Genomic DNA, 27,075 nt, shown 5'->3' on the forward strand with positions numbered 1-27,075 from the left:
TTAACAGGGCTGAGAAGGACAGGGAAGATGTGTAGTCAAGGAAGTTTAGAAGGCTGGAGTAAAACACAATGCCGTCGGTGTGGTACAATGCAGGGCTGAAGCAGCAAAAGGAGTCAGACAGGGATCCAGGTGACAAGGTGGTTTCAGGAACACAAACCGAAGGTAATCAGGCAGGTAATCCTTCTTTGAGGCAGGCTGGTTGGTTGGTTGGTTGGTTGGTTGGTTGGTTGGTTGGTTGGTTGTGATGAAAGCACTGCCCTGGCAAAGAAGCATGCCCATTGATAGAGCACAGGGCTGCCGTAGGATCAGGGTTTAAATATCCGTGAGTTAATTGGATGATTACCTGTTAAGTGGGGTCAGGTGGCTGGGACAACTTCCTTGAACGAGTCTTAATATTTAACTTGTGACACAAAAAGAATCATTGGTACAGTTAATTCAGTTAATGAATGAATAATTAGGTGGGGGTCCCCATCATAAACATAAATTACAATGAATCCTCTCGATTGTAGTTGGGAAACCCTTTTAAGTGACAAGAAAAATGGTTGAAAAAATAATAATTTCCTTTTACTGTTAATATGATGACAATGGCATGAAAGCGGTTTAGCTATTGTAAATCAAGTGCGTTGGTAGCTGTGCTTTTTGTGTTTGCTGTTTTCAAAGCTGCACAAACCTAATAAAATCAGTGGAGCTTTTCTGATCTGGAAAGATGCGTTTAGGATTAATAGGAGACCCAGTATGAAAATCTGGGTCATTGTATATGAAAATTTCATTATAATCTGAATGTAATTAAAAAATATCAAACATTTTTAAAATGTCTCACCAGTAAGCTGCAAGACTGTGGGACACAGGAGAAGTTTATTCAGCGTTTCAATTTCAAGATGGCAGTGTGTGTCGGACCGTTTGGTGACTGGGGATTTGTGAGGCATAAGTTAAAAGGAGTCAGACAGGGATCCAGGTGACAAGGTGGTTTCAGAAACACAAACCGAAGGTAATCAGGCAGGTAATCCTTCTTTGAGGCAGGCTGGTTGTGATGAAAGCACTGCCCTGGCAAAGAAGCATGCCTATTGATAGAGCACAGGGCTGCCGTAGGATCAGGGTTTAAATATCCGTGAGTCCGTGATAAGTCCGTGCCTTTGATCACTTTTGCTTGAGGAAAGAAAAAAATGAAAAACTTAAAATGAAATAAATAACTGCTATAGCTCTAGGCTCTAGGAAATGTAACATCCATCCATTTTCTAACTGCTTTATCCAATACGGAGATATGGTGGAGCCGGAGCCTAACCAGGCAAGCAATGGGCACAAGATGGGATACTGCCTGGACACGTGTCCATCGCAGGGCAGGAAATGTAACATGTAACACCAAGAATCATTTTCTGTTAACAGACATTTTTAATAGTTCACCCTGTTGTAACTGATCTTAGTGGTACTGATAAAATAAACACATTTTATTCATACCTAAATATGATTAAATCATATTGTATCGTATCACTTTAGAATCCCAAATAAAACTTAAGGGTTAATGTTCCAATATCCAATATACAGTATATGTTCCACATATGAAAACCACTTCAAACAATAATACAAAAAACAGTGCCATTTGAAAGTTTATTATTTATTCTATTTTGTTTTACAAATGACAATCAAAAGCAGTTAATTGAATACGTTCTGCACTTTCAGTAATAAATTCTAAGCTTAAAAATTAGCTGTGTAAGTCTTGAGGAAAACATTCTAGACAATATAACAAGCATTAGTCAACTAAAATAAAATTGCTAAATATGTTATGTCTGCTGATTGTATTGTGAAAATTATCACTTCTAGATCCTCAGGTATAATTTCTCCTATTTTCTTCCTTTGTAGGACTAAGCAGAATGTCAGAGCACATGTTGAATTTTGCCTGATCAACTTATATCGTTGTATGTAATGTCAAAACTACCGTAGTAAAAAGATTTCAAGTGGGGTGGGCGTGGGACATTTATGATAATTGTAGTGCTATAAACTAGCAGTTGAAAGTAAAAACAATCCACAAATTAAACATTACCTAATTTCAGCAATAATTTATACTGTATACAGTATTTCTCACTACAGGTAAAAATTAACAATATATGCTGTATATTTTAATTTTCTTAAAGACATAAAGACAAATATAAGAACGTTTTCATGGAAAAACAATAGAGAACAACTCTTCATTTTAGGCTCTTACATCTTCTGAGCAGAAAACTTTTTGTGTTCAGAGACATCAATGTGTGCTAGAGTATGTAAGTATGAACCCAAAGTTGATTCATCAGGAAAAACACATTCTTTAAACCTGCAGAGCTTTAAAGGAGAGGAGACCATATTGAACTGCCTTACTCTCATGGGAGGACCTCTTCATCAATATCATGTATTTTTAAAAAGCATACAACCATCTGCTTGCGAATAGTGAGGAATATTGGGACTCGGGGTGATAAATATATTACCCATTCTTACTCTCCTAGAATTCTGAAGATAATTTGCTGATTCTAAGCATTTAACCTATATAACCTATTATATATCAAATAAAATGACTTTCCCCATTCTTGAAACCATAACTTCTATTACATATTTGTTATCATTCTCATCGTTCACAACAGTTCTGAAAGATATGGTTGATAAAGGACTGGACTTAAATCTCACAACAATGTTGCTTTCTCTGAGCTTCTGTATGATAGTTTACTCCTCTTCATTCCTGGTTTATAATGAAATACTGTAGGAAATACCATGGATTATATTTAGCACTGAGCTCAATTCCCAATGCTAATACAAAAGCATAATTCACAATTCACTTTAAGGCATACAAAATGATATGATTTGTTGTGTTTCTGTAACTGCCACTTTGTCCATATTTACTGTACCATTGCACACTAGCAGAGAACTGTACAGGAATTGCAAAACATTATTCAAAAGCTGTAACAAAATACAGTACATACAGTATATTGTGAAAGATGTAAAGGGAATTTGGATATACTGTATGTTTTCTAGGGAAAATCGAAGCATTCATTACGATTCACTCATCATTATTTGTTGTTATAGGCTTTAAGATTGAAAATGTATTCAGTGACTGTTTTGCATATGACATGAATAATGTTATTTAACATGATAACATCATTACTTTACTCATTTAACATGAAGAACTACAGTATATGAGAAGTAAAACAACAACATTTTGTTTTTACTAATGATTGGCAGTATTCCTAAAAAATGATGCTTTTCTTATCATTTATTCTTATCATTGTTTTATATGGTATAAAATCAAGAGGGAATGAATCACTTTTTTGAAAAAAAGAGCTAAATCTTTTTCATATAGGGTCATTGTGTATTATCTTCAGGGATCAATGTTGACTTCAGCTTGCCCATACACTTGACGAAGAGTATTACAATCCAGGCTAACGATAATCTTGCTTCGGCCTGGTCTGCTTGGAACGAAGGACTCTGTCCACGTCAGTGAGGAATTTTGAGGGATTATGCTGAAAACAAAAAACATTCTCATTACTTAAATAATGCACTGACATACTGTTCTTAAATATTGTGATCTCTTCTTATTTCTAAACCTGTTTTGCTACAATGAAATCAACTTGCTAAGGACATACAGTATAGCAGAAGTGCAGCATAGTTTCTTATTTGATATAACTTGGATCTTTGTGTTTTTGTCTTATCTGCGGGAATTGCATTGACTTTCAAAAAATGTGAAGCATATTTCCACTAAAGCAAAAAGCTTTAAAAATAAAGTGCCCAGTTTAATATGCATATGTATTTTCCACACTTTTGTATTATATTGAAATACCTGTGACATTAATCATTATCACTATATAGATGTCCTGTCTGCATCATGGTTCTTACAGTAATAACTGCAGCAAGCAGAGCAGCTAGAAAAATGATCAGTGTGTAAATTCCTCAAAAAAGACAAAACAAACAATAACAGAAATTGACCTCTGCACAGAAGTCTTTTGAAATATAAATACTTTTAATTAAGAAACTAGATATGAGCAGGTTACTTGTATTTAGTCTTAGTGTTACCCAGTCATGTTATTGAAGCTGATACCCTGCAGTCTTTACATTTGCAATTTTATTTTCCTAATATAATGACATGACAAAAAAACACTGTTTTACTGTCTCAGGTACTTGTTCATAAAAATTGAAAAGTCAAATGCCCACACCTCTCAAATTGTTCCTTTATTTGGCATATATTTTCTTTGCTTTTAGAGTTTGCACTGTGTACTCACTGTTTTACATTTTAAGGCTTTTTATTGATTCTGAAATATGCAAATGAATGTTTTCCAAACCCCTCTTGGAAAATAGCAAAACCCTGGACTAAGTGTTACTTTTTCTTTATCTCAATATAAGGTTGTCTCAGTTGGAGTAGGGAAACATCAAGATTTTCTGCATTACAGGATATTTTGAGAGAGATATTTGAAATATGGTTTGCATTTTTCTAAATCTTTCAGATTGCTGAAAAACAAGAAGAACTCAATCATGCTAAAATCCTTAGGTCTTATGCAAGTTTTATTGCTTGTTCCAGTTAAAAGTATCTTCATGATAATCATTGGTGGCCATGTTTAAAAACAAAACTGTTTTGCATTTGACTTTTAAGAGAGGTCAAAGGTTACAAGGAAGGTTTCCTCTTATTTTCCATAGCAAAAGTGACCCTATTTGCACTCATCATGGATTTCTTAGCTCTTAGGTCAAAGATTTATAAGGCTGTGAGCAAATCATGTGATCACTGTCAGCATTGCTTTCTATAGTCCTGGACTATAATTCCTGTAGGCCTTACATTCCTCTGTTATTATTTAGGAGCCTAATTTAGAGTCATTAAGTATCATTCAGTATTTGCTCAATCCATGATTTTCTCTTTTTTAACTCACTTGCCATTTTTCATGTTATTGCTAAGACCCCTAATTTTGTATCTTCTGCAAATCAAACTAGTTTGCTAACTATATCAGCATTGGAACCAGTGATATAGATCAGGAAAAGCAATGAGCCAAAAACAGTTCCCTGCAGTACACCAGTAGTTACAGTTGTCAAAGTAAATTTTCTGATCATTAAAATGATATGCTATGGTTAAAAAGTTCTTAGTCCAGTTTCCTGATTCATTTTTTCAGTTTATTTAGTTTTTTCACGTCTCCAATATGTAGGTACAGTTCTCATCATGAGTGAAAAATGAAATATCATTAGAGCTCTATGGTTAACATGCTTCATTTGTTTAAATAAACATGCTTCAATAGTCATGAAGCAGCTTGTGTAACAAGACAAAGTTATTGACATATTCTATTATGAAATGTGTGCAATATTTGTTCAGCATATTTCATATTTTTACCTTCTTTTTATCTATTATTAATCCTTTATTATCTCATAAACTACTTACTTCAGTGTTTGCAATTCCCTTACGGTTGTAGTGCTGAAACATACTGTACGCTTTGCAGTATTTTTGTCTCTGTTGCAATATTCTTTTCCATCTATCTCTTGGTGATTCTAATATCTTTTTTTGACTGTGCCTGTACTGTAGCTAAATATACTCTTTGATTACCTTGGTTTCATGGGGCCTTTTATAGTCAGTGAAGTGCTGTCCACCTTCTGATTTTTTAATGGTCCTATTAAACCATTTAGGCCATATTTTCCTAAACCTGGAATTACTTGTTTTGGGGATAAGTTTGTTTTGAGGCTTTAACATTGTATAGAATAACCAGTGTAGTTCACATTGAGCAGTTGTGATTTTGAAGATTCCAATTGTGAATTTAATATTTCTAAGTGAAAAGCTTGGTCTTTTCTCATCCCACTGAAGTTGCTTTAATAACTGTCAAATCTCTTATAATAGTAGAAAACAGTACTCTGGAGGGGCTGAATAAATTGTTGATACTGTTACCACACATTTTCTAACTCTACATTACATGGAACTGATCTTGCCTAGGATGTCTGGGACATTTTGTGTACAGATAAGGTGTTGAGTCACAATATGCTCATGTTTACCTCTAAGTAACTGCTAAATAAATAAGAAACAGAAAGGACTGGGCTGATAATAACTGTATCATCATATTTCTTCAGCATCAGCAAGCATCCTGTTGTTGTAACACTCTTGGTGCAGCTAGTGTAATTCAGTAAGATTGTAGCACAGATACTGCATCCCAACATGGCTATTATACATTCTATATGTTTTCCTGTTGTTTTTTTTTTTTTCTGGAGATGGCTGAGTCCCTGACAAAATGAATACATAGCATAAGCATGCAATAACCTCTCAATTTAATAAGAGGTACGTCTGGGGTGTTAGAGACAGAGCAAGAGATCATCTAGAAAAAGCTGTTTTAAGAAGTATTGCTTTACTTAAGAAAGCTATATCTTGCTTGCTGCATCACTGTAATATTTTGAAGTACAGTAATTCCTTGGTTTAACGCAGAAATGGGGGAAGGGGTGTCTTTTATTGCTGAATGTCAGTTAAAGCATGACTCATGAATAATGAAACATGGTTTTAAGCCCAAACATATAACATGAGAAAAATATACATATTATATGTTTGTTTTCTGGATCTCATGGCTTATTTTTTAATCAATTGCAATTAACACAATCAATTACTACTGTTCTTGTGCCTTTTTTAACATAAATAATTGAGCTCTTTATTTCATGTGTCAAAATTAAAATACAGTCTGAAATTTTCTAAAGTGTGCAAAACACAAACAACTCCCATCTTAAGGAATTGACATAACCCTACAGGAAACCATTGACATCCCTGAATTTTAAACCTGTATAGTGTGGAGTTATTTTTACCTTGTTTTATTATTTGTGATAACACTTCCCCCTTATTGCTGGGAATTGCTGTATTTCTGATTTTACACACAAAATTCCCCTTAAGCAGATTTTGTCCATGAAATCCAAATTCTGTTAAACCAACTGGACAGAATCCTTGAATTATTCCTTGAACCCATTTATAAACAGTCATATTATTATTATTATTATTATTATTATTATTATTATTATTATTATTATTATTAGACTTTTTTATTTCCTACCTGTAGTTCTTCACTTTAGTTCTCACAAGTCCGGCTCCCTCCATGCGCATATTCACATTGTCCAAGTTGAACTTAACGGGATTTGTGAATTCCACAGTGACAAACATCTGCTCATTCACTCTGGGTATGCCAGATACCTTTGAAATTAGTAGGATACTCATTAGTTAAAGCACATATTGGAAGAAGTAAATGAAAGTAAGTATGAATATGTGGTAAAAGCATTTCGTGTGTCCCTGGCAAAACTTGGCCCAGATGGGAAATTTACAATGCAGGCTGATAAAGACATAACACATTACACAATACATTTACAGTACCTGATAAACATTATATGAAAGGAAATAAATATACTGTACCTGGATAAAGTTAATAAATAGTTAAGAAAATAGTTAATAAATAGAATGATAAAAGATGATAGTTCTATTGCTCTTGAATCTAGGCAGTCTAAATCAACGCCCGGAAGGAAAGAGGACAAATTCACTGTGCAAGGGGTGGTCATGACAGTCAATGATTATATTTTCCTTCTACATTGCTTGATCGACGTAGATGCCTGAAAGCTGTAGTTCTTGTGCTCCAATAATTGTTCTTGCTGCCTTCAAAATTTCTAGCTCAGTCTGTTTTAATAGTATGTATTAAGGTTACCAAAACAGGCCAACACAGTGAATGTTAGGACTGATTCAATGAAAGTTCTATAAAATAAAGTCATTGTTTTAACACACAAATTAAAAGAGTGGAATTTTCTTAGGAAGAACAAAGCCTTTGGCTCTTCACAGATACGGCATTTGTATTTTCTTCAATGGTTTGTAATCAACAACATTGCCAAGATATTCATAACTGTCCAAAAATTCAATTTCGTGCTCCTCAGTGACTGTTAATTTTGCAGCTGGTGGTTGCTTTCTATAATCAGTGATCAAAATTTGTGATACATTAAGCTGAAGGAAGGAGTTGTTACACAAAGTAATCCACTACAGGCCCATGATTAGTGTCTACGTCTCTGAGGAGACTGACAATGACAGTCATCAACAAGCTTAATGATGTGTCTTGTCTTCAAAAGGACTTCTACAGCTGTCTGTATGCAGAATGTATAGGATGAAGGACTGTACACAGCCCTGAGGAGACCCAGTGGAAGAACAAAGCAGCTCTGCTAAAACTGTTTACCCTCACACTTTATCTGTTGATCTGTTGGTCAAGAAATCTAACATCCAGCCTATAATATAAAAATCCAGATTAATATTTGAGAGTAATCTCTACACTAATAAGTGCAGTTGAATGCTACTAAAGGCTGATGAGAAATGTAAAAATAATATATATATAATATAATATATGAGATTCAGTAGTGCAAGGGTAACATCTTTGACTCCTCTTTTAGCCCTGTAGGCAAACTGCATGGAATCCAGTAGGTGTTCTACCTGGTGGAGCACAAGCCTTTTAACATTTTTTCTCACATGAATTCATAGCTAAAGAAGTCCATGCTGCTGGTCTGAAATCATTTAGTATCGTGTGGGATTTGTGTTTTGCAATTGGTATGATTGTTGCCTATTTCCAAATTCCAGATATGTTCTGCTGATTCAGAGACATGTTGAAAACATAATGAAGTATAGAACCAAGCTGCCCAGCACATGCCCTCAATACCTGCCCACTGATGTTATCAGGTCATCAGAAATCCTGACTTGTTTTCTTAAAAATGTTTGAAACACTTTGTGTATCAAATTCAGCTTGGTGAGAGCAATGAGCTTTTCTTTAAGTTCCCTGATTTTTCCACTAAAATCGTGCTTGTCAAATCTAAGCTAATCAGCCAGTTCTTTGTTAGTGTTAAAACCATTTATATTCACTGTGTTTTTGGGAGAGATTACTTTTATCATGATGCCCCACCATACTGTAGTTTTCATTCCAATCCATGCAATTCTAAAATTATTGGAATGAAGCTCGCCTCCGATTTTTTCCTTGTACTTCAATTGTGCCTTTCTAATTTCTGTTCTAAGTTCGGATCTGATTTAGCTCTTAACAGATGCGTGGCCCTGTTGTGAAGTTTATCGGAATAAACTTTAACAGGTGTCAGGGGAGTCAGCATTTCTTCACAGAAATATACTGTATATAACTGCAAACCACATCCGAGCGTTTGTCTGAATTGTCAGAAACGTCTAAAAAGACAGACCAGTCTGTGCAATCAAAACAGCCCTGCAGGCACTGTGTGCTGTCTTCTGACCAGACCTTTCCTTGCTGCCCTTGAACTCTCTCCCTCTTCAGTGCAGTCTTGTAGGTTGGCATTGAGAACATAGTGCTGTGTTCGGATGAACCAAGCAGAAGTAACCTTCTGCACCTCTCTGATCAATCCACAGCACAGTTCCAGGGTTCTATGTTGCAAATTGGGCAGTCAACTAATTGGTAGAAACTGTTCAAAGACTTTCGCGGGTTGCAGTGGTTAAAATCGCCTTAAATCAAATTAGGTGCACTAGGAGATAGGGATTGCAGAGAGTGAATGACATTACAAATGCTGTTTACCGCAATTGTTTCATGTGTGTGGCAGAGTGGAAAAGTGAGAAAAGAGAATCAAGAGTGTGATAGAAAAGAATAGTGGTGACGAGATATGAATTCTTGATTAGTAAGAAGACTGTAAAGAGAAAGAGAATTGGGCTGCTTGATGTAATATGAATTTGAATACTCCTATGCCTAACAATGGGTTAGTGATTTTAGAGAAAGTGTGATGAGTTAGCAGCAAGAGCTGTGAGAGACGACACCAGGGAAGATCTGAAGGTGAAAGGGTCTGCTCAATTTTTACTGGAAGGGGAACCACATTACAGAGCTTGGATTCTGGAGGAGGACCAAAAGCATAGTGTGCAGGGACAGGTCACATAAAACACATTTAACATGTCATTTGACATGCCAGCGGTGATTAGGAAATGTCTTGCACTTCAGATAAATTAAAGACTGGCGATGTCACACTATATGATCAAATAATCCCCCTAAGGCTACATAATTTCTAACTCTAATATGGATACAAATTCTGAAATTTTACCACAAATGGTATTAACTGATACTTACCTGTAAATTTTCTTAGCATGTATGTCTTCTCCTGTTTGGTGATGTTTATTTTAAAAAGCTTTCAATGACTGAACACAGAATGATCTAATCCCCGTTTTTAATTCAGTATGTTGGCTGCTTGAGTGAAAACATTTTTGTGCAAAGGTATTTTTCAAACAGAATTGAATGCAAAAATGCAAGCAGGTTTTTTGTATTTAAGTTTTAAATTCATATTTTATATGTGATGCCAAAGAAAATATAAGAGAGTATATGCGTTCATTCCAGTTTCATTCTGTACTGAAAAGCATCAAAGTTTTATTGCTTTAAATGGTCATGAAAGTAATAGTAAAGAAGCCAGACCTTAACTGTCAATTTGGGAACCTGCAGAGTGAGGACACGCTGGGCTGTAAGAATCTGGTTGGTCTCATTGATGCGGCCTGTGATGAAGAAGTTCAGCATGGCTTGTTCTACCAAGTGGCCGAGATATTCCTGTGACTTCACCTCCACATCCACGGTCTTTGCTGAAACACAGGGCAGAAAAACCAAAAACTGTAAAATAAGAGGAATAGCATTAATAAAACAAGTACAGTATAGACTTGCCCAAAGCACATTATGCAATAATTAAGTAGTGTAGGCAGGTGTACTGTTTAAACCCAACTGACCCGTGCGTAGTCAGTTTGAAAATTAAAATGTTGTCAAATTTGTGATACTCCCATCATTGTCCATCCCACATTTATTCCTACCGAGAGTGCCATTTTTTTATTTGGCTGCTGCATCTCTTTGGATTTTAGTTCCTGGTTCTTTCAAGAAAAGGATGTATCAATGTGTTTCAGCAACAAAGCTAAATAAAAGTAAAAGTGTAAGTTCTGCACATTTCTAAGAATTGTGTTTTTTTGATTGACTGTTTAGACAGGTTTTACCTACTTTAAATATTTTTGTTTTTTTTTTTATTTGATTTACTGCTTCCACTTTTTTAACTTCATTCAAGGCATAATTTTTGTTCTTGCTTTTCAACATGCTCTTGGGCATTTGCTGCTGTTTGTTATTTCTATATCCAATCTCTCCTAATTTCGTATTACTATTGTTTTATTTTTCAAAAGGAATACAAGACAATTCAATTTTTCAATAGGAAGACAATTTTTTTTGTCAGAAGAATTCATAGAACAGAAAAGAACATTCTGTACAGTTACATTAAGATGCAGGGGATTGTTTCTGCATGTTTAGATTTATGTCGTTTTTGGAAACTGAGTTATACAGGTTGCTTTGTGTCACAGATTGAAAAATAAAGCATGAGGACCTCAAATAATAGTGTGTTGATGTTCTAAATGTTTGCTAATTATTATTGCTCTGGTCATTCATTGGTAATACCAATAAAGTTCTCTGTGATTAAGAAAGACAACTATAAGCGCTCCACATCCAAAGTAAGGGAAGCTATTGTATGAAATAACATGCTCTGGGCTAGTAGAAGAGGGATCCCACATGGTTCATTGCAAGCCCAGATCTGAATGTGTCTTTCAACATGACTACTATACATCACACTGCATACCAAACTGTAATCTCATTTGAACAGATCTGTCTTTCCTAACATAGAGTCAGGACCTGATCCTACAATATCCGATCCTTATCATACCCCTATGTGGAGGCCTAAAGATTAAATTAATACACTGTAACTAGTGGCCCTATTATATCCTGAAGAATATTCTGATTTTTGCTAACAATGATCTCTAAATCACTTAATTGAACACACTACACAGTATGTTTCATTGATCATTGTTAAATTGCTCCAGGTCTTTAGTAATCAATGAAGAAAAGGTTGCAGGTTTAATAAGTGGAGACCCCTATTTGAGCTTTTCTTCAGCTACAACTCACTAGCTAAACACCCTGAAGCCTAGTCTTTTCAGGTCTCAGAACCCAAGCAAGGATGTGCCTGATCATGACGTGAATGGGAGATGTCAAAGAATGCGGGTGCATGCAGTGATGCAGGCGGGCCACTAGGTAGCACTTTCCCCTCCAAACTGGGTTTTCAAACCTTTGTCCCAGCAAATTGATTGGGGGCTGTGCTGCAGAAGCTAACTTCTTTGGGATGAAATTCATGTCCTTCTGTAATGACCTTTATGTTTTTGACATAGAACTGTCACTGTTATGGAAAAATCCCTAAATAGGTTAAAGTGTCTGCGCCATCTACTCTACTGGTGCTTATCTGGGGTCAAAAGTCTGTTTCCTAAGTTCCAGGTCCCCCAACTCTCCACTAAAAATGTGATCTTAGCGTCCATGGGACGTTTGTTGAACACCATTTCTCAACCGAGATTTCTTTACCAGCCACATTAAAATTGTAAAGAAGGAACTGTTTTTAACTTACTTTCCCCAGGCTTCACAGTCACCTGCTTTGTCAGAGACTTGAATTCAGCATGGGTGACTCCAGTGTAGTACACAATATTGCCGCTGATGTGGATGACCATGGTACGGGGATGTGGAGTTTTATTTTTGAATTCTAGAGCGAGAATGAAGTCACTGCCAAGCTGCACATCCTGCACGTTCACGGCAATGTCCACCTCTGTCACTGGGGCTTCGATTTCCGCTTTTTTTAAGCCGTATGCCACAGCAGCTTCTGTGGCCAGCCTCTCCTCTTCACTTCCTGTTAAAGCACAAAACAAAAAAAGTAAATTACATTACGTATATAGTTATTAATTACTCTAAAGATGAAAACATTTCCAATTGGTTATCTTGATGCAAAGGGGTTTTAGCTTTTAAGAAACAGAGAACCTGTTGTGGGCATTAAAATTCCTTCTGCCAACAAAGTTCTGTCAATGACTCAGTTCAGCTTCAGTGGCATAAAAAAATGACAAATATTACACCATTTCCTTATGCTCATTTACTGCAGCTGGGGGACGTTAAAAAAAGCTCAATTTTGAAAATGTGGTAGAGCTTTGTCCTTAAAGGTTTAAGGACCTTAAAGGTTTCTTAGCTATGTTTAACACTAAAAGCAGGCACTAGCACTCAAGTACAAAACATTGTAAACTATTGGAAACAGGTTTATTTCTGTTGAAGAAAGTCAACCAGCAGAGAAGTCATATTGTGTTGGTCAAGGAAAGCATTGATTGTTTAATATTTGCTTTTTTCCTACTGTACATAGGCTTAGTAAATAGAATTATTGATCCCTTAAGACCTGCTTATTAAGAAATTTAAAACGTGATGGCTGTCAAGTGCTGTTGTAAAGAAAATAAAAGAATCTGGCCAGTCACACTGGACTATGGATATTCTGAAAGCATCTCAAAAAGTAGGCTCTAAAAGAATGAGCTCAGTCCAGAAAAAAGGTTGACCTTGAGTAGCTCATCTTGCAAGATTTACATAGCTAAAATTGATATACTCAGCAAGATACCTCGTTGAGTATTCATGAGCTCTGAATTAAAGAAAAGGCTTATAGTATTTTTACAGCCAATCAATTCCATTCTTATTTAACATATCTGGCCTATGTCAATAGAAAATCTGATTACAATGCTTTTTATTGGAAGCATAGTCTTAGATTGGGGAAGACAAAATGTTTTTTTCAGAATTCGTTCTGTTGCTGCCATTATTAGTTACATCATCAATACGGTCATGACATTACCTCCGCCATGCTTAACAGAAGAGTTTATGTTATTTGGATCATTACCATCTGCAATTCCTGAACACATTAATCTTTTATTTCTTTGAGAAAGATTTATCTAGATCTCTTCTAACCATAAAAGCACCCTGGCTCTGCACTACAGAGATGGTTGCTGAATTCACTGACAGTTCTGGGATTTTCCTTGACAGTTCTAATGTTTTTTCTTTTCTGTATATGGCGATAATATTCTAGGGAACAGTCCACTGTGATTTAGAAAAGACAGCTCTTGCCCAACTAACTTGTCCAGCCAAAGTACTTTTAATGCACAATAGCAGTAATGAATACACACCGAGTACATCATAGGGTCTATGTACATTTTCCGAAGGCTTTTGATAACATTTCTCAAAAAGTATTGTGGCAGTACGTGGGTTATTGAGCTGTGTTATTGCCCCAGATTTTCGTCTAATATCTCTGATGGAGATAGACCGTCAGTGCAAAATCGCTTCATTGTAGGTTCTTTATTATCACAGTTCAAGGGCGAGCGATAAGGCTCTGTAAAAGACGTATTCTTTCTTATGCACAGAAAGGGTTTGCCTGAGATGAGAACTCTTGGCACTGTTCTTGGATGAACAGCTGAGCAGCCACATGAGCGTTTAGTTGAGTCCTCTCAATTTAGGCAACAGGTGTTAGTAGTGAGACATATTCACACGACTGCCAGAGAAGAGCGAGAGGGCCAATTTTCTTGTCTCTGGGGCTCTCGGGAGATCAAACTTTTCTCTGCTGTGTCACACTATACCATTTCAAATGACAGGACATAGGCATTCAGGGAAACGTGCGTGCTGGACCGAGTATTGGTTAATAAATAGCAAACAGAGACTACAGAATAAATACTGTAGGTGAATATTCAAACTGGGGATGATGTGATTGGTGGAGTACCACTGGGATCTGTATTAGGACAACTGCTCTTCTTAACTCATATCAATAAGCTAGATTTTACTATAGTTAGTAAACTAGTAGTTGCATTTTCAAATAATACCACAAAGAAGATGACTAAATATTTATAGAAGCAGCAAATTAAATTCAGAATGATTTAGAAGAAACTCAAATCTGTGCAAATACATGACAGATAACATTAAATGTAGACAACGATCCATTTCTAAGGGCCTAGAACTATTTAACCATGGAAAAATTACTTATAAAAAATGAATCTTGTATTTTTTCATAACAGACATTCAAGTTTGACATGTAGGTTATATGATTTGTATATCAACTGTTTACATTTTTAAGGCAACAATGCTAACCAGTTGAATGATAAAGTACAGCCTGTGATTCCTGATTCAGCTGAAGTAACCAAACTGTTTTCTAAGATAAGAACTGTATTGCCCTCTTTTGAATGAGAGAAATTAAAATGTTATAAAAGTTATTATGTTGATGATAAACTTAATGAGTTTTGTTATGTTTTTATTGAATGTACCACCCTCTACTCAACAGGGTTCAACAAAAGACAAATATCCATTCATACACTTTCTAACTGCTTTATCCAATAGAGAGTTCTGGGGGAGCCAGGTGGAAGGCAGGATACACCCTGGACAGGACACCAGTCCATCCTAAGGCACACACAGACACGCGCACAATCATACCTGGCCAATTTTCCTCCGAAGCCAATTAACCTACCAGTATCTCTTTTTACTGTGGGAGGAAAGCCACGTGAACACTGGGAGAACATACAAACTCCATGTGAATAGCACCCAAATCCACAACTGAACCCACAGCCCCAGTGCTGCCAGGTTACAATGTGAACCACTATGCCACCATGCCTCCTGGAAGGCAAATATGCTCTTTACTATTAAAGCTGAGGCATGCCACCTGAAGATTTCCACTCTCAGAAATAGTGATTCCTGTTTCTCAAGCCATATTCTTTAAAATAAGCAAACTCAGCTAACGAAAGCCCAAACACATAAAGATATTTATTTATATTAAAGTCACTGCTAATAATGCACATTTAAAGCAGTTTAAAAGCATAATAAAATAGTTCAAATGTACACTGTTTTCTTTCTGCAATATAGACAATTATGTTTAATTTTAAGTTCCACCCAACAGAATTAAAACTAGGTCTTACAGAGTTACTGTACTTCAGAGGCATGTGGCAGCCAGATACAAATTATGCAATGTCCCAAAAGAAATACAAAACATACATCAAGGAGAAACAGGCATGCTCTCAAAAGAGAAGTGGCGTTAAAGCTTCACCACTGTGATCTTAAAGCTTCATCATTCATATGCGAAATCACACAGAATTTTATTAATCGCACAAGAATTTTTTCATCCCCATCAATAAAAGCTGGTTCAAACCTTTTTGCTACTTGTAACAGTCTTTTCTTAATAATAAATTTAAGTTAAAATAACCCTTATTATATAATGGCATTATATAAATGCAAATAACAATGATAATTACTTGCATCTATACAGTGCAAAACACCCTAAATTATCCCAAAGCACTTTATATACAGGTGATGTTTCAAGTTCACTGCACAGCTGCCACCCTGACACCCAGCCAACAAGCATCCATTTCCAAATCATTCTCTTTCTCTCACCCACACTACTGTTCTGCTTGTGAAATCATGTAAAACCCTCCTCTTCACTTACTGTACTTGTCGGTCAATGCTCATATCTGTTACAATGTATCAGGACACATATCAATAACTACCATGCGAAAATAATGATTTTTTTTTTCAAATGAGAAAATCACACCAAAGGATTTGCAATCCTGCAACATCCAAAACTATAATAGAAGTTAGAAATAATTACAGAAACAAAATGTGCAAGATAACAGACATCTGGCTCCTTCATTAAATATCTTGTCCTAATACAAAGATCCTGGTGCACAAGCCCTATTCTGTGCCTTTGAAAAGTATTCACCCCCTTCCAATGATGTCTCATTTTGCTGAGTTACAATGATGTAAACACATTTTGTAGGGTAGTATTTTTGTTCACTATGTTAATGCTCGGGGCGGCACAGTGATGTAGAAGTTAAAACCTGGGGCCCTGGAATTCATTCTGGACCTGCGGTGCTATCTGTGTGGAATTTGTGTGTGCTTCCTGTGTTCATGTGGGTTTCCTTCAGGAGTTCGACTGTCCTCGCACAGCCTGAAGACATACCGTACAGTTAGGTTAACTGGCTTCTGAGAAAATTGGCCCTGGTGTGAATGCGTACATGGTTGTGTGTGTGTGCCCTGCAATGGAACTGGCATCCTGTCCAGGGTATACCCTTCCTTGTGCCCATTGCTTGCCAGGTTAGGCTGTGGCTCCCCAGCAACCCTTCATTGGAAGAAGCGGTTCACAGATGAATGGATGATAAAACAGCTCAAACTGAACTGTTACCGGTGAAAGACATTAAATGTCAGCAGGAGGTGCAAAGAGAAACAAACTAAATTTTGTTGATTTGTTCCATAAAACAGTGTTCAACCCACCGAATCGATTCTTAATAGAAGCAGCTTCTGTAGCAATTACAACTGCAGGTCTTTTGGGATGAGTTTTTACTAGCTTTGCACACCAGGATGTTGCTATTTGTGAAGGTTCTTCTTTGAAAAAGTGCTCAAGACATATTGGTTGGGGATTGTCAATATACAGCAATTTGCAAGTCTTTCACTCCACAAACGTTCTATCGTATTAAAGCCAGGACTTTGTCTGAACCACTCAAAAACATTCACTTTCTTGTTGTTCCTCCAGATTAGCTTTAGGCTTGTATTTGGGACATGATAACCATCAAAGAAGCTTGATGGAATATTTTTGTGTTTTGTGGAGGTGAGAGAGTGGTGGTAAATATTTTTTTCTACATTGCTACATTATAAAAGACTAAGTTTACATTAAAATGGAAATTTGTGGATACCACAATCTTAAAACCAATTCCTAATCCATTGGTTTTGAAAGGGAAAAATTAACACTCCTTCCCTACCAGTTTAATAAGAAAGAATAGAAGAATAGTTAAATTTGCTCATTAATACTCTACACCTGAGGTTTCCAAACCTGGTGCTGAAGGTTGTGAAAATGGTTCAAATGTTTTATTTGAGATACATTTATTAATTTACTATCAATTCAAAAAGGTCAAATGGGATCTCAACCCTGAAGCAATTGGTGAGCTTCAGAAATGCCCTCATTGTGGTGTGCTGTCTGAAATCAACTGGACTTCTGCGGAAGGAAAACAAATCTTGTTGTCTGACACAATTGTTCCTACCTGTGATGGTCTGTCACAAATTAGTAAGATCTGAAATAATGGCAACTGTGCAAATTGCTGAATGCTGAAGTGACAGGAAGCAGTAGAAGCAGGGAACAGCAGAATTACAGTAGGGTGTATTTGACAATCAGGATTGACTGAAGAAACAAGGGTAAACAAGGGATTTAGAGTTTTGCTGGAATGAAAACCAGCAGACACAGTGTTCCTCCAGGACCCCAGTTGGGAACCACTACTCTAAACACTTCCCTAAGACACTCACCACTGCCTTCTACACTCTGCATAATGTCAATTCAGTCTATTGCAGCTCATCGGGCTGTTGCCTAACCTGTTTATTATTAAAGAATTATTAAACTCTTTACAGGGTTTCTTAGAGTTCACAGTGCTACAGTAGCAAAACATTTATTGGTTTGCGGTCTCATTCATTTTCTAGAAAATAAGGGACACTTCAGTGTGAATGAATGGATAATAAGATCAGTCAGACAGTCGGATATTTTAAACTTACAAGTTCAGTATGTGATTAACATGCTCTGGGCTTATGAAAAAACAAAAAGCTTACTCTATATACAGCTAATGTTTACTGTATTTTGTGCATTGTATTGTTTTTAATTTTGACACTGTACAATTATTTGTATAGCCTAATATTTTAGTAATTTCCTTCTTTGCGTTCATCATTGTATTAAGTTTTATTATTTCATTAAATGTATTTTTCTGTTATATCTTGCCATGGATTTAAGCACTGACTAGATTAATAAGAATTGTAATAAAACAAAAGGAAAAATATCAATGTTATTTTTAAATATTTGGTGTGAGGATCCCGCTTAAAGAAATACGAGTTGAATGCCATGAAAAATCTAATTAGTTATGATCTGTGAGCTGTGATCTACAGCATGTTCACAGTTAGAAACTGTATATACACAGTTCTTTTGTCAGAAATGTTAGTGTACTGTTCACCTTATTGCAACTGATCAGTCCTTGGCAGATCCTAATAACAACCATTCATGGGAAAGTGGTTTGAGGTTTTGATAACCAGAGGCAAATTCACAACTTTGCAGAAATATCAACAGATTTATACAGTAAGTCATAATAGAAAGATCAAATGCTTTGTTATTTAGTGGCAGCAAGATGACAGTATTTTATATCATTGGCTATATTCTTTTGAAGAGGACATAATATTTAATATAAAATATATGATAAAATAGGATAAAATAGTAAAAAAAACAATAAAATAGAGCTATACACAAAAACTACATTATTGCTAAGAGATCAAACATAGAAATCTACAGGCTGTCTATGTGTTTAAATATATTCACTTTTTGAAATGTGCTTTTTGTAACTAGGCACCTTGGTACACTTGATGTTTGTGGATAGGCACTATTCAGTTGTTTAAGAAAATTCTATAAACTGTCTTATTGAATTCAGTGATGATAAAAATGCAAACTGCTCTCATAAATAGCAAAAAGGCATTAAAAATTTAGAAGGTTTGACTAATTCCCCAGTGCAAGTGAAATGTTTTTTTTCTGTCAGGAATCAGATATATATTAAAGTGTTTGTTTTCCAGAACACGTCTCACACCCCGTTGCTTAATAGATTAATCTATTTCCTACTGGCCTTCAGGGAATTTGTACAGATCAGTAATGTCTTTGCTCTCATCTCGGCCAACTTCCTTGGTCAATATCATCTTTCCCATGTGATGTGGGTCCACTTTTACAACTTCCTGAGTCCCATCCTTCTTCCTTTTCCAATAAACAACATCACTGTTAACCTGGAAAAGATTGAAAGAGTCACTGTGCAGAAAAGAATGTAAAAATCAGGATTAAGTATGATTAATCTGAGTAACTTCTCTGGGCTGGATTATGGCTTTTGCATGTACTGTATGCTGCCTGAACACATTTTAGTCTCCATTCTGCAGACTAAAGTAAACTATCTCAGGAAAATACTGTAGGTTAACACCTGATCTGGGGAAAGACATTGATTTCAAATAGGGTTTTTTTCCCAAGTGATTTATTCACATGATACCAAATAAAGCAATTAATTTTCCAAATATCTGAGTTTCTGTTATCTAACAAAGTGTCAAGGTAAGACTACACCAGCATATCTCAGGGCACATAAAACAGGGGTAATTCAGAGACACCAATTCATGTAGCGAGCATGGTCTTTGATAGGAAACCAGATGCAAATATAAAACCAATGAGACCTTAGTCCGACATCAAGCCCAGGACGAAGAGCTACAGTATGAGAAAACAGCACTAGCTACTATGCTGCCCATATTTAAACACAATAAAAGAATATTAAATTCACATTTTTAGATGATCGAATTAGAGGTTGTAGTCTAATTTTCTGGTTTTATTATATTTGTAATTAAACTGTGATCTTCAACCCTTCAACTCACCAACCAGTTATCAATCACAAACGTTAAAATTGATGATAACTTCCCAATTGATAGATACTAACCAAAATAACATATTGGTAAGCACTCTGGATACAGACTCCTAAGAATCAGCCTCATTTGCAAAGAGCTCAATGAATGCAGTATTAACAATAAAACATCACTGTTCATACAAAAAAACATACCTCAGCAAAAACAAATGGTGTATCAAAAGGAAGGTATACTCTTCCTTGTTTGATAGCATGGACAGAAGCTGGACCACATCTGTACATCCCTGCATGAGAAAATAAGTGTTTAGTGAGCCAATTTTGATTTTAGCTTTTCAAGAGGTTAACAAACCTTGTGTTGGCTTAATCCAGTGTGATTATTTGATGGACTAGGACGAGAATTCTGTTTTACTAGTCAATGAATGAACCACCTGGGGAAGAAATCTGCCATTTAGAAAGAGATTGGATTTCATTCCTGTGCGCAGGAGTCTGCAGTTTGAGCTCAAGTTACATTTCCAGTGAAATCAATGACTAAATGAATTCCAGTCATAACATGAAAGTCTGACACATAAACAAGGCTCAGGGGGAAAAACAAAATGTGAAATAGTAATTTCTTCCAAGTGTCCTCTTCAGAAAAAATGAAACATTGTTTTGATAATCAATATTTGACCAAATTACAACAGCTCCTCAGATGTGATCCTCTTGTGGATTGAAGGAGTGAAGGGTTTTCTATACAATTTGCTGTAAAGAGGAACTCCTGCCAAAAGCACACTTTCTTGAGTTTTCTGTTTTATTCACAAGCGACATCTTTCACTAGATCTTTTTTTCATTGATTTAGACGGTTATTTTTCTTGTTATGCCCCTGTTTAGGAATTTTGAATCTTTTCAGCTCACCACCTCAAACTTCGATGCAGGAAAGATGTTATATTCATAAGCCTTTGAAACAATGCAGCCGCATACAGCAGGTGCCCAGTAAGACATAGGGACAAATGTTTCATGTTAAGTTGAAGACTTGCTGCTTGACTTTAAGCTCTGGCAACACATGGCTAACAGTAAGCAGACAGTCATAGGTAGTGCTGTTTTAGTTCAAACCCTGGCAAAACTTGACCAACAGTAAGCAGACAGTCACAGCTAGCTAATTTAATAGCTCTGATTCAGAGGAGTAATTCATCTTGAATTCTTTTTGGTTAGTTAAATTTACTACACTTACAGTACATTCAAGTTATTGGGAGAGTGATCTGCTCTGCAGCAAACATTTTTTAAAATTCTGTTCACAGGATCAAAACTTTATAATTAGGATCCTCAAGCTGAAAATACAGTGCCCCTGCTCCAGTTTAACCCCAACAGCTAGCTAAAATGAAATTAAGGATTTCACGGAATGTTTAGTTTGAATCCTGCATTTTTTTATTTTATACATTATGGAGAACAAGTCACAAAACAGTCCAAAACAAGTTCTCTTGAAAAGATTGATATAAGCTATACTTTGAGAAAACATGCCCTAAATAATATTTGATAATGTATACATGACAGACATGCTGTGATTTAGAGGTAATACTTCTTATTCAAAGGAATATTTTAGACACTGTATACATTATATTACACATAATTACACAGCTAACTATAATCTGTTACATGTAAACCACAATGATATTTTTAAATGATAATTATGATGCATTTTGATGAAGATTGATGCTTTTTCTACAGTTCAGCATCAGTTTGTTTTGCAAATCAAACATGTCTTTTTTGTATTTGCCAACAGCAATGAACATCACTTTCAATTAAGTCTGGATCAAGTTTGAACAAGGTTTAGTTAGGATTTATCTTTCCTATAAACTGCATCTTGACTCCTGATTTATTGAGATTCATTCTCTGTTTTTTTTTTACTTGCTTGTATTATGTTTTGGGAAATGTTTAGTTAAGAAATTGTAGCTTCCATTATGTCAAAACGAATTACCTTGGTTTTAATGTACCACATATAAATGCTGAACTGAGGAAGAGGTCAGCCTTCAAAATGGTGATGTACTGTACATGTAGCATTCTAGGAGATTCCTTTCTCTGTGCTTGCGATACATGTCATTCTTTATAGCATTTCTAAGTACTGAGACCTGTGTGTTCCCTTATGCTGATTTAACTAAATGTTGCACTGAAAAACTGTCTACGAACAGGCTTCTTCCTTCAGCTACAGTTATTTCCACTTTACTCAAATATTTCCCCAAACATACGAGAAGAAAAAGGAGATCAGTCACACCATCACTTGTTTCCTGGGGCGTTGCATCCACAGCCTGCCAGCCTCCAAAACCTTCTGGAAGGTCTGATCTGGTCATCCAGCACTCATTCCAACAGTGATAGTTCCTGTAGGGAAGTTTGTAAAACACCTGATGCTCTGTACTGTTCTCCTCAGTACAGAATCACATCATTTCTTCCAAACTGCATTAAGTTTACTACACAAGTGGACATTTCAACATGTGTGGCCACTGTTAGAAGCCATGCAAGCTGTAAATTTGCCATTTGTGCTTTGCACAAGGCTTGCAGATGCTGTCTGGTGGGATTCCATCCCTGTCTTCTTGTAGAGTCTGTGTTCACTGGTGTCTGCCTTAGATCCCACACGTTGTCCCATCTTATCCCACAGATGTTACATGGGGCTCAAGAGCCACTGTTACATAAGCAGCATGAGGAAGTGTGCTGTCCCGCTGGGATGTTGTCATATACTGACATACCTGACCAGAACGTCACACTTGAACCTCCCCATTGATCTCTCTTGTATGCTCAACAGCTCTGCACATCTGCACTACACTTGCAGGCACCCACCAGGGTGATTGGTTGACGCAAAACCTTGATTCTTGGTTCAAGAGAACTTGGCTCTTTAAGTGGATGGGTGGGAGGAAGGATGGCATTCCAAAGGCTTTGAAAAAGTAGTACCACACTTTCTAACACCAAGTAGTACATTCAATACAATAGTCTTTTTCATGATCTTGTTTAATTTTTTACTTCCAGTGCCATTGTACAAAAATCCAGACCAAGTACTAGGACAGTCAGGACATTGGCTGTTAGTCTTAACCACAGGATGGCATCCCTACACCACAGCAACTCCAGTCACTATACAAGGAAATTAGTTATACAATGCTGGTGTAGAGGGAAGATTTTCAGATAACAGTTCCAGTGACACAATTCATAATAACAAGCTGTTTCTAGTTGTCTCCCATCTCTGTAAAGACTAGGCCCAGCCTTGCTTAACTTCTGAGAGCTCAAGAGATCAGGATACGAGGTGGTAAGGTGCCAAATATAATAGTAAACTGCATTAAGTGAAATTGAAAATTGCATTGCACTGAAAATAATTGGAATAAAATGTTTGCTGACAATAAGGAATTATACTATGATTCATATTTATTATCATTGTTATGCAACACTACTCTTACATTCACTGAATATTTTTTCTAGCACTGTGGCCCAGCTGCATTAGATCAGCAGCCCTTTTACTTTCCAGAAATATGTGGATTTATGCTGAGCAGCCGTCCTTTATCATTCACGGTGTGGGTGCCGAGGTCAGCACCAGCAGAGAAAATGAAAATAAAAATGGCGACTCTGGAGGAGATGAGTATGCAATGAAAATATTTTATGACTGTAAAATTACAAAAAGACAACTACTGCTATTTTGTTACATTCTGAAATAGTATTGAGAAGGCTAGTCTGTTGGTATGATCATTCACAAACTCTGGGAGGTGATGATAAACTCCATGTTTTTACCATTGAAAATTCTTTTTTGTGTGTGTGTGTGTCAGAGGAAGTAAAAAAACAAAACTTACCAAACAGAATCTTTAGTTAGATTTCTGTCTAGTTTCCCATCTTCATCCACAATGGCGTCCGTTTTTAAATTCCCGTCGTTGTCGTGAGCTGAGAAGAAGTTGGTTACAACCCGTGCAGGTATCCCAAGGCAGCGCAGGACTAGGAACGATCAAAAGGGCAGCATTTCATAGTAAAGCATCACTGTGGGAAAATCCAATTTACAATCCAAGATTGTAGAATTTACAATCCAAGATGCTTATACTTTTAATCTCAGAATTAAAGAAGGCTCAGGGAGACAGTTTCTTTGCATATACGTTTCTTATTACACATCTTTCATGATGTCAAACTTTAAACTCAGCATGGTTCTGTTATATACAGAAACTTCAGAAGTATATATTTTTTTCTTTTTCTTGATAGTATGGTGTTTAGTTAAATTGTACGAAATTTGGGCTTGCCTGAACAAAGTAAATGCTAGAGGGCAGTGTTTAGTCAATGACCTTTTTTATAAGTTCAAGCCTTGTTAAGTTAGGGCAAATTTATAGTCTAAGCCTTTGTTGGACTGAGTCTCATACTAGAAGCAACTTTTGGCTGCTATTTGCCTTTTTTGGTTTCCTCAGTTGTCTGCAGAAGGGTTTACAGTGAGAAGCTACACTATGATTTGACTTATGTACAACATAAAGTCTTTTTTATGAAATAGGTACGACTTTCTTTTTTTTGCCTCAACTGCGCTTTTTACATCAGCTCTGGGTCACCGTACCAATTCCATCAGCAACCTCCATCATTTCAGTCTATTTTCTTGTCTCTTTGGTCTCATGCACCCAAAACTCTAAACTTCCTTAAATCCGTTAGGAGTAGGACAGACCACATGATACAAAGACTTTGCACCTGGATGATAGGCTTTCCGGTGATTTACATAACAGATTGAACAGAGAAAAGGTCAGGAAGAACTCCAATTAAAGTAAAAAATATACAGTATATAACCTGTAATATGTGACAAGACATAAAGTAAAATACATTTATCAGTAATGAAAATTTAGTGAATACAGCTACATCTAGCAGTTATAAGAATATACCATTAATTCCCTATTTTTATGAAAAGTTCTTGTTTATCTATATGAAAAGCATTTGTTTTCAAATATCCCCTTGCCTTTCTCCAGGATCTAATATCCATATAATTGTTTTCTTAATGACTTCTACCCATGGGGTTTTTTTGTTTTCTAATGTAATTGCTTATATTAATGTAATAACCATACATTACATTAAGCAACAGCAAGTCATATAAAGGGACTGGAACTTGCAAGCTGGCAAAAAAAAGGAGCCACTCACAGGCACAATGTCAAGAAAGACTCTTCACTTCACTTTCTGTCCTTCTCCAAATTCCGCTTATACTAGTGGAGTTTTCAGTTGAGCAAAGTATAGTTTTTTCTCCCATTTCCACTCTAGGGTCCATTTCAGATGTGTGCACAGAAGGTAAATGACTAATACTTTAGTTGCAGCTTATTGCTAGGCTCTGTGCCATCGCTCTACACTATCCAAAATGTAGCTTTACAGCTGAATAACAGAAATAACAGTAATGCAATAGTACCAAAATTTTCTCTCATCTTCTTCATCCATTCTTTTTTTAACCGCTTTATCTAATACAGAGTCAAGGAGGAGCTGGAGTCTATCCCAACAAGCAACAGGCACAAGGCAGGATACACCCTGGACAGGAGGCCAGTTCATCCCAGGGCAGACAGACACAGATACACTCATACCTAGGGCCAATTTTCCCAGAAGTCAATTAACCGTACCAGTATGTCTATGGACTGCGGGAGAAAAACCCTTACGAATAAGGGGAGAACATGCAAACTCCATGCAGACAATCCCAGGAACTGAACCCAGGGCTGCAGTGCTGTCAGGCAGCAATCCTAAATACCGTGCTACAGTGTCATCCCCCATTATGTGCTTTGTTCTGTAATTTGTTTTGTTGCAGCATAAACAGTACATATTTAGAAAGGGACACTTTGCAGAATTGTAAGACTGTTAATTTCTCAATTAACAATATACAGTACGTTCATGAATAGCAATTATGCTGTACAAGTCAGGTTGTGAGTTTGACTCTCCTAAACAAAATGGCAGAAACGGATTTCCGCATTGGTTATTTAGAAGGTAAAAATCATATTTCAAGAAAAAGACAACATATTATTGAAAGCTATGAGACTGAACTGTCACACTGTCGTACACACCTGGAGGAATACAAGATGAAACAAGATTTTGACCCTTGGATTAATATGGGAAAATGGATAGCACCTTGCTCAAGGTAAACACAGGGCAGTTCAATGTTCAAATTCTTCATGACACAGACCACATACAAAGTAGGAAGTGCGCTTCTGTTTATTGTTATTTTGTACTATGTTCAGTACAAAATGAACTTTCAATTCCATTTGATTCTAGTTGTGCTGAACAGCTTGCATCCTGTCCAAAATGAGCAGTCATACTATAAATATCTGAAATGATTGTACGTGTACAATTATGTGTCCAGTCTCTTTCTATTTTTATCCTAAAACCAGGAATTAAGGCAATACAAGCCAAAAATAGTCTGTGCATGAGTAGGAAACTCTGGTATCAAATACAATGACATCTGCAGATTTGATTCACTCCCTTGTGTAAGTGAACGGGATACGTGCCATCTGACCTAAAATACTGCACAATATGGTGATAGGAAGCAAGGGTGAAATTGAAATGAAGACTCTTTGAAAACTGAGCAAAACCTATTTCATTACTCTACCTCTACAAAAACATCTATAAATCCTATTAAGGGAATATTAGGGAAATCAATCATATTGGGGAAGTAAATTATACTAATGTCAGTGCCTCCCTTTTTTACAAAGACAATTGAATTAAGCATTTGGAATAAGCTCCCTGAATACAATGTGGAAGCTGATTCACTGAGATCCTTCAAAAAGCTTTTGACAAAATCTTGGGATCATAAGCTACAACTAACCACATGCCAACAAAGTATTAGGAAAAGTGCTGGGACCACAAAGCCAAAACTGTTACTTTTGCCTTAGAAAAATCTGTATTTGTGATAA

The 27,075-nt window shown here is 36.3% G+C and overlaps 1 protein-coding gene across 1 annotated transcript in view; it reads right to left on the reverse strand.

Moving 5' to 3' along the window:
* Window positions 1-1,591: 1,591 nt before the first annotated feature.
* LOC148832964 (coagulation factor XIII A chain-like) overlaps window positions 1,592-27,075 on the reverse strand; it is a 59,227-nt gene continuing 33,743 nt past the window's right edge. The window contains exons 8-15 of the mRNA XM_088919262.1: window positions 24,025-24,163; window positions 22,470-22,573; window positions 20,420-20,508; window positions 19,457-19,610; window positions 12,391-12,666; window positions 10,392-10,552; window positions 7,014-7,150; window positions 1,592-3,482 (exon numbers count right to left, since the gene is read on the reverse strand). Of these exons, the coding sequence (XP_088775388.1) occupies window positions 3,341-3,482; window positions 7,014-7,150; window positions 10,392-10,552; window positions 12,391-12,666; window positions 19,457-19,610; window positions 20,420-20,508; window positions 22,470-22,573; window positions 24,025-24,163 (1,202 nt within the window). The 3' untranslated portion in view covers window positions 1,592-3,340. The remainder of the gene's footprint in view (window positions 3,483-7,013; window positions 7,151-10,391; window positions 10,553-12,390; window positions 12,667-19,456; window positions 19,611-20,419; window positions 20,509-22,469; window positions 22,574-24,024; window positions 24,164-27,075) is intronic.

This window comes from Atractosteus spatula, chromosome 6 (genome assembly GCF_055471065.1).
Source record: "Atractosteus spatula isolate fAtrSpa1 chromosome 6, fAtrSpa1.hap1, whole genome shotgun sequence".
NCBI lineage: Eukaryota > Metazoa > Chordata > Actinopteri > Semionotiformes > Lepisosteidae > Atractosteus > Atractosteus spatula.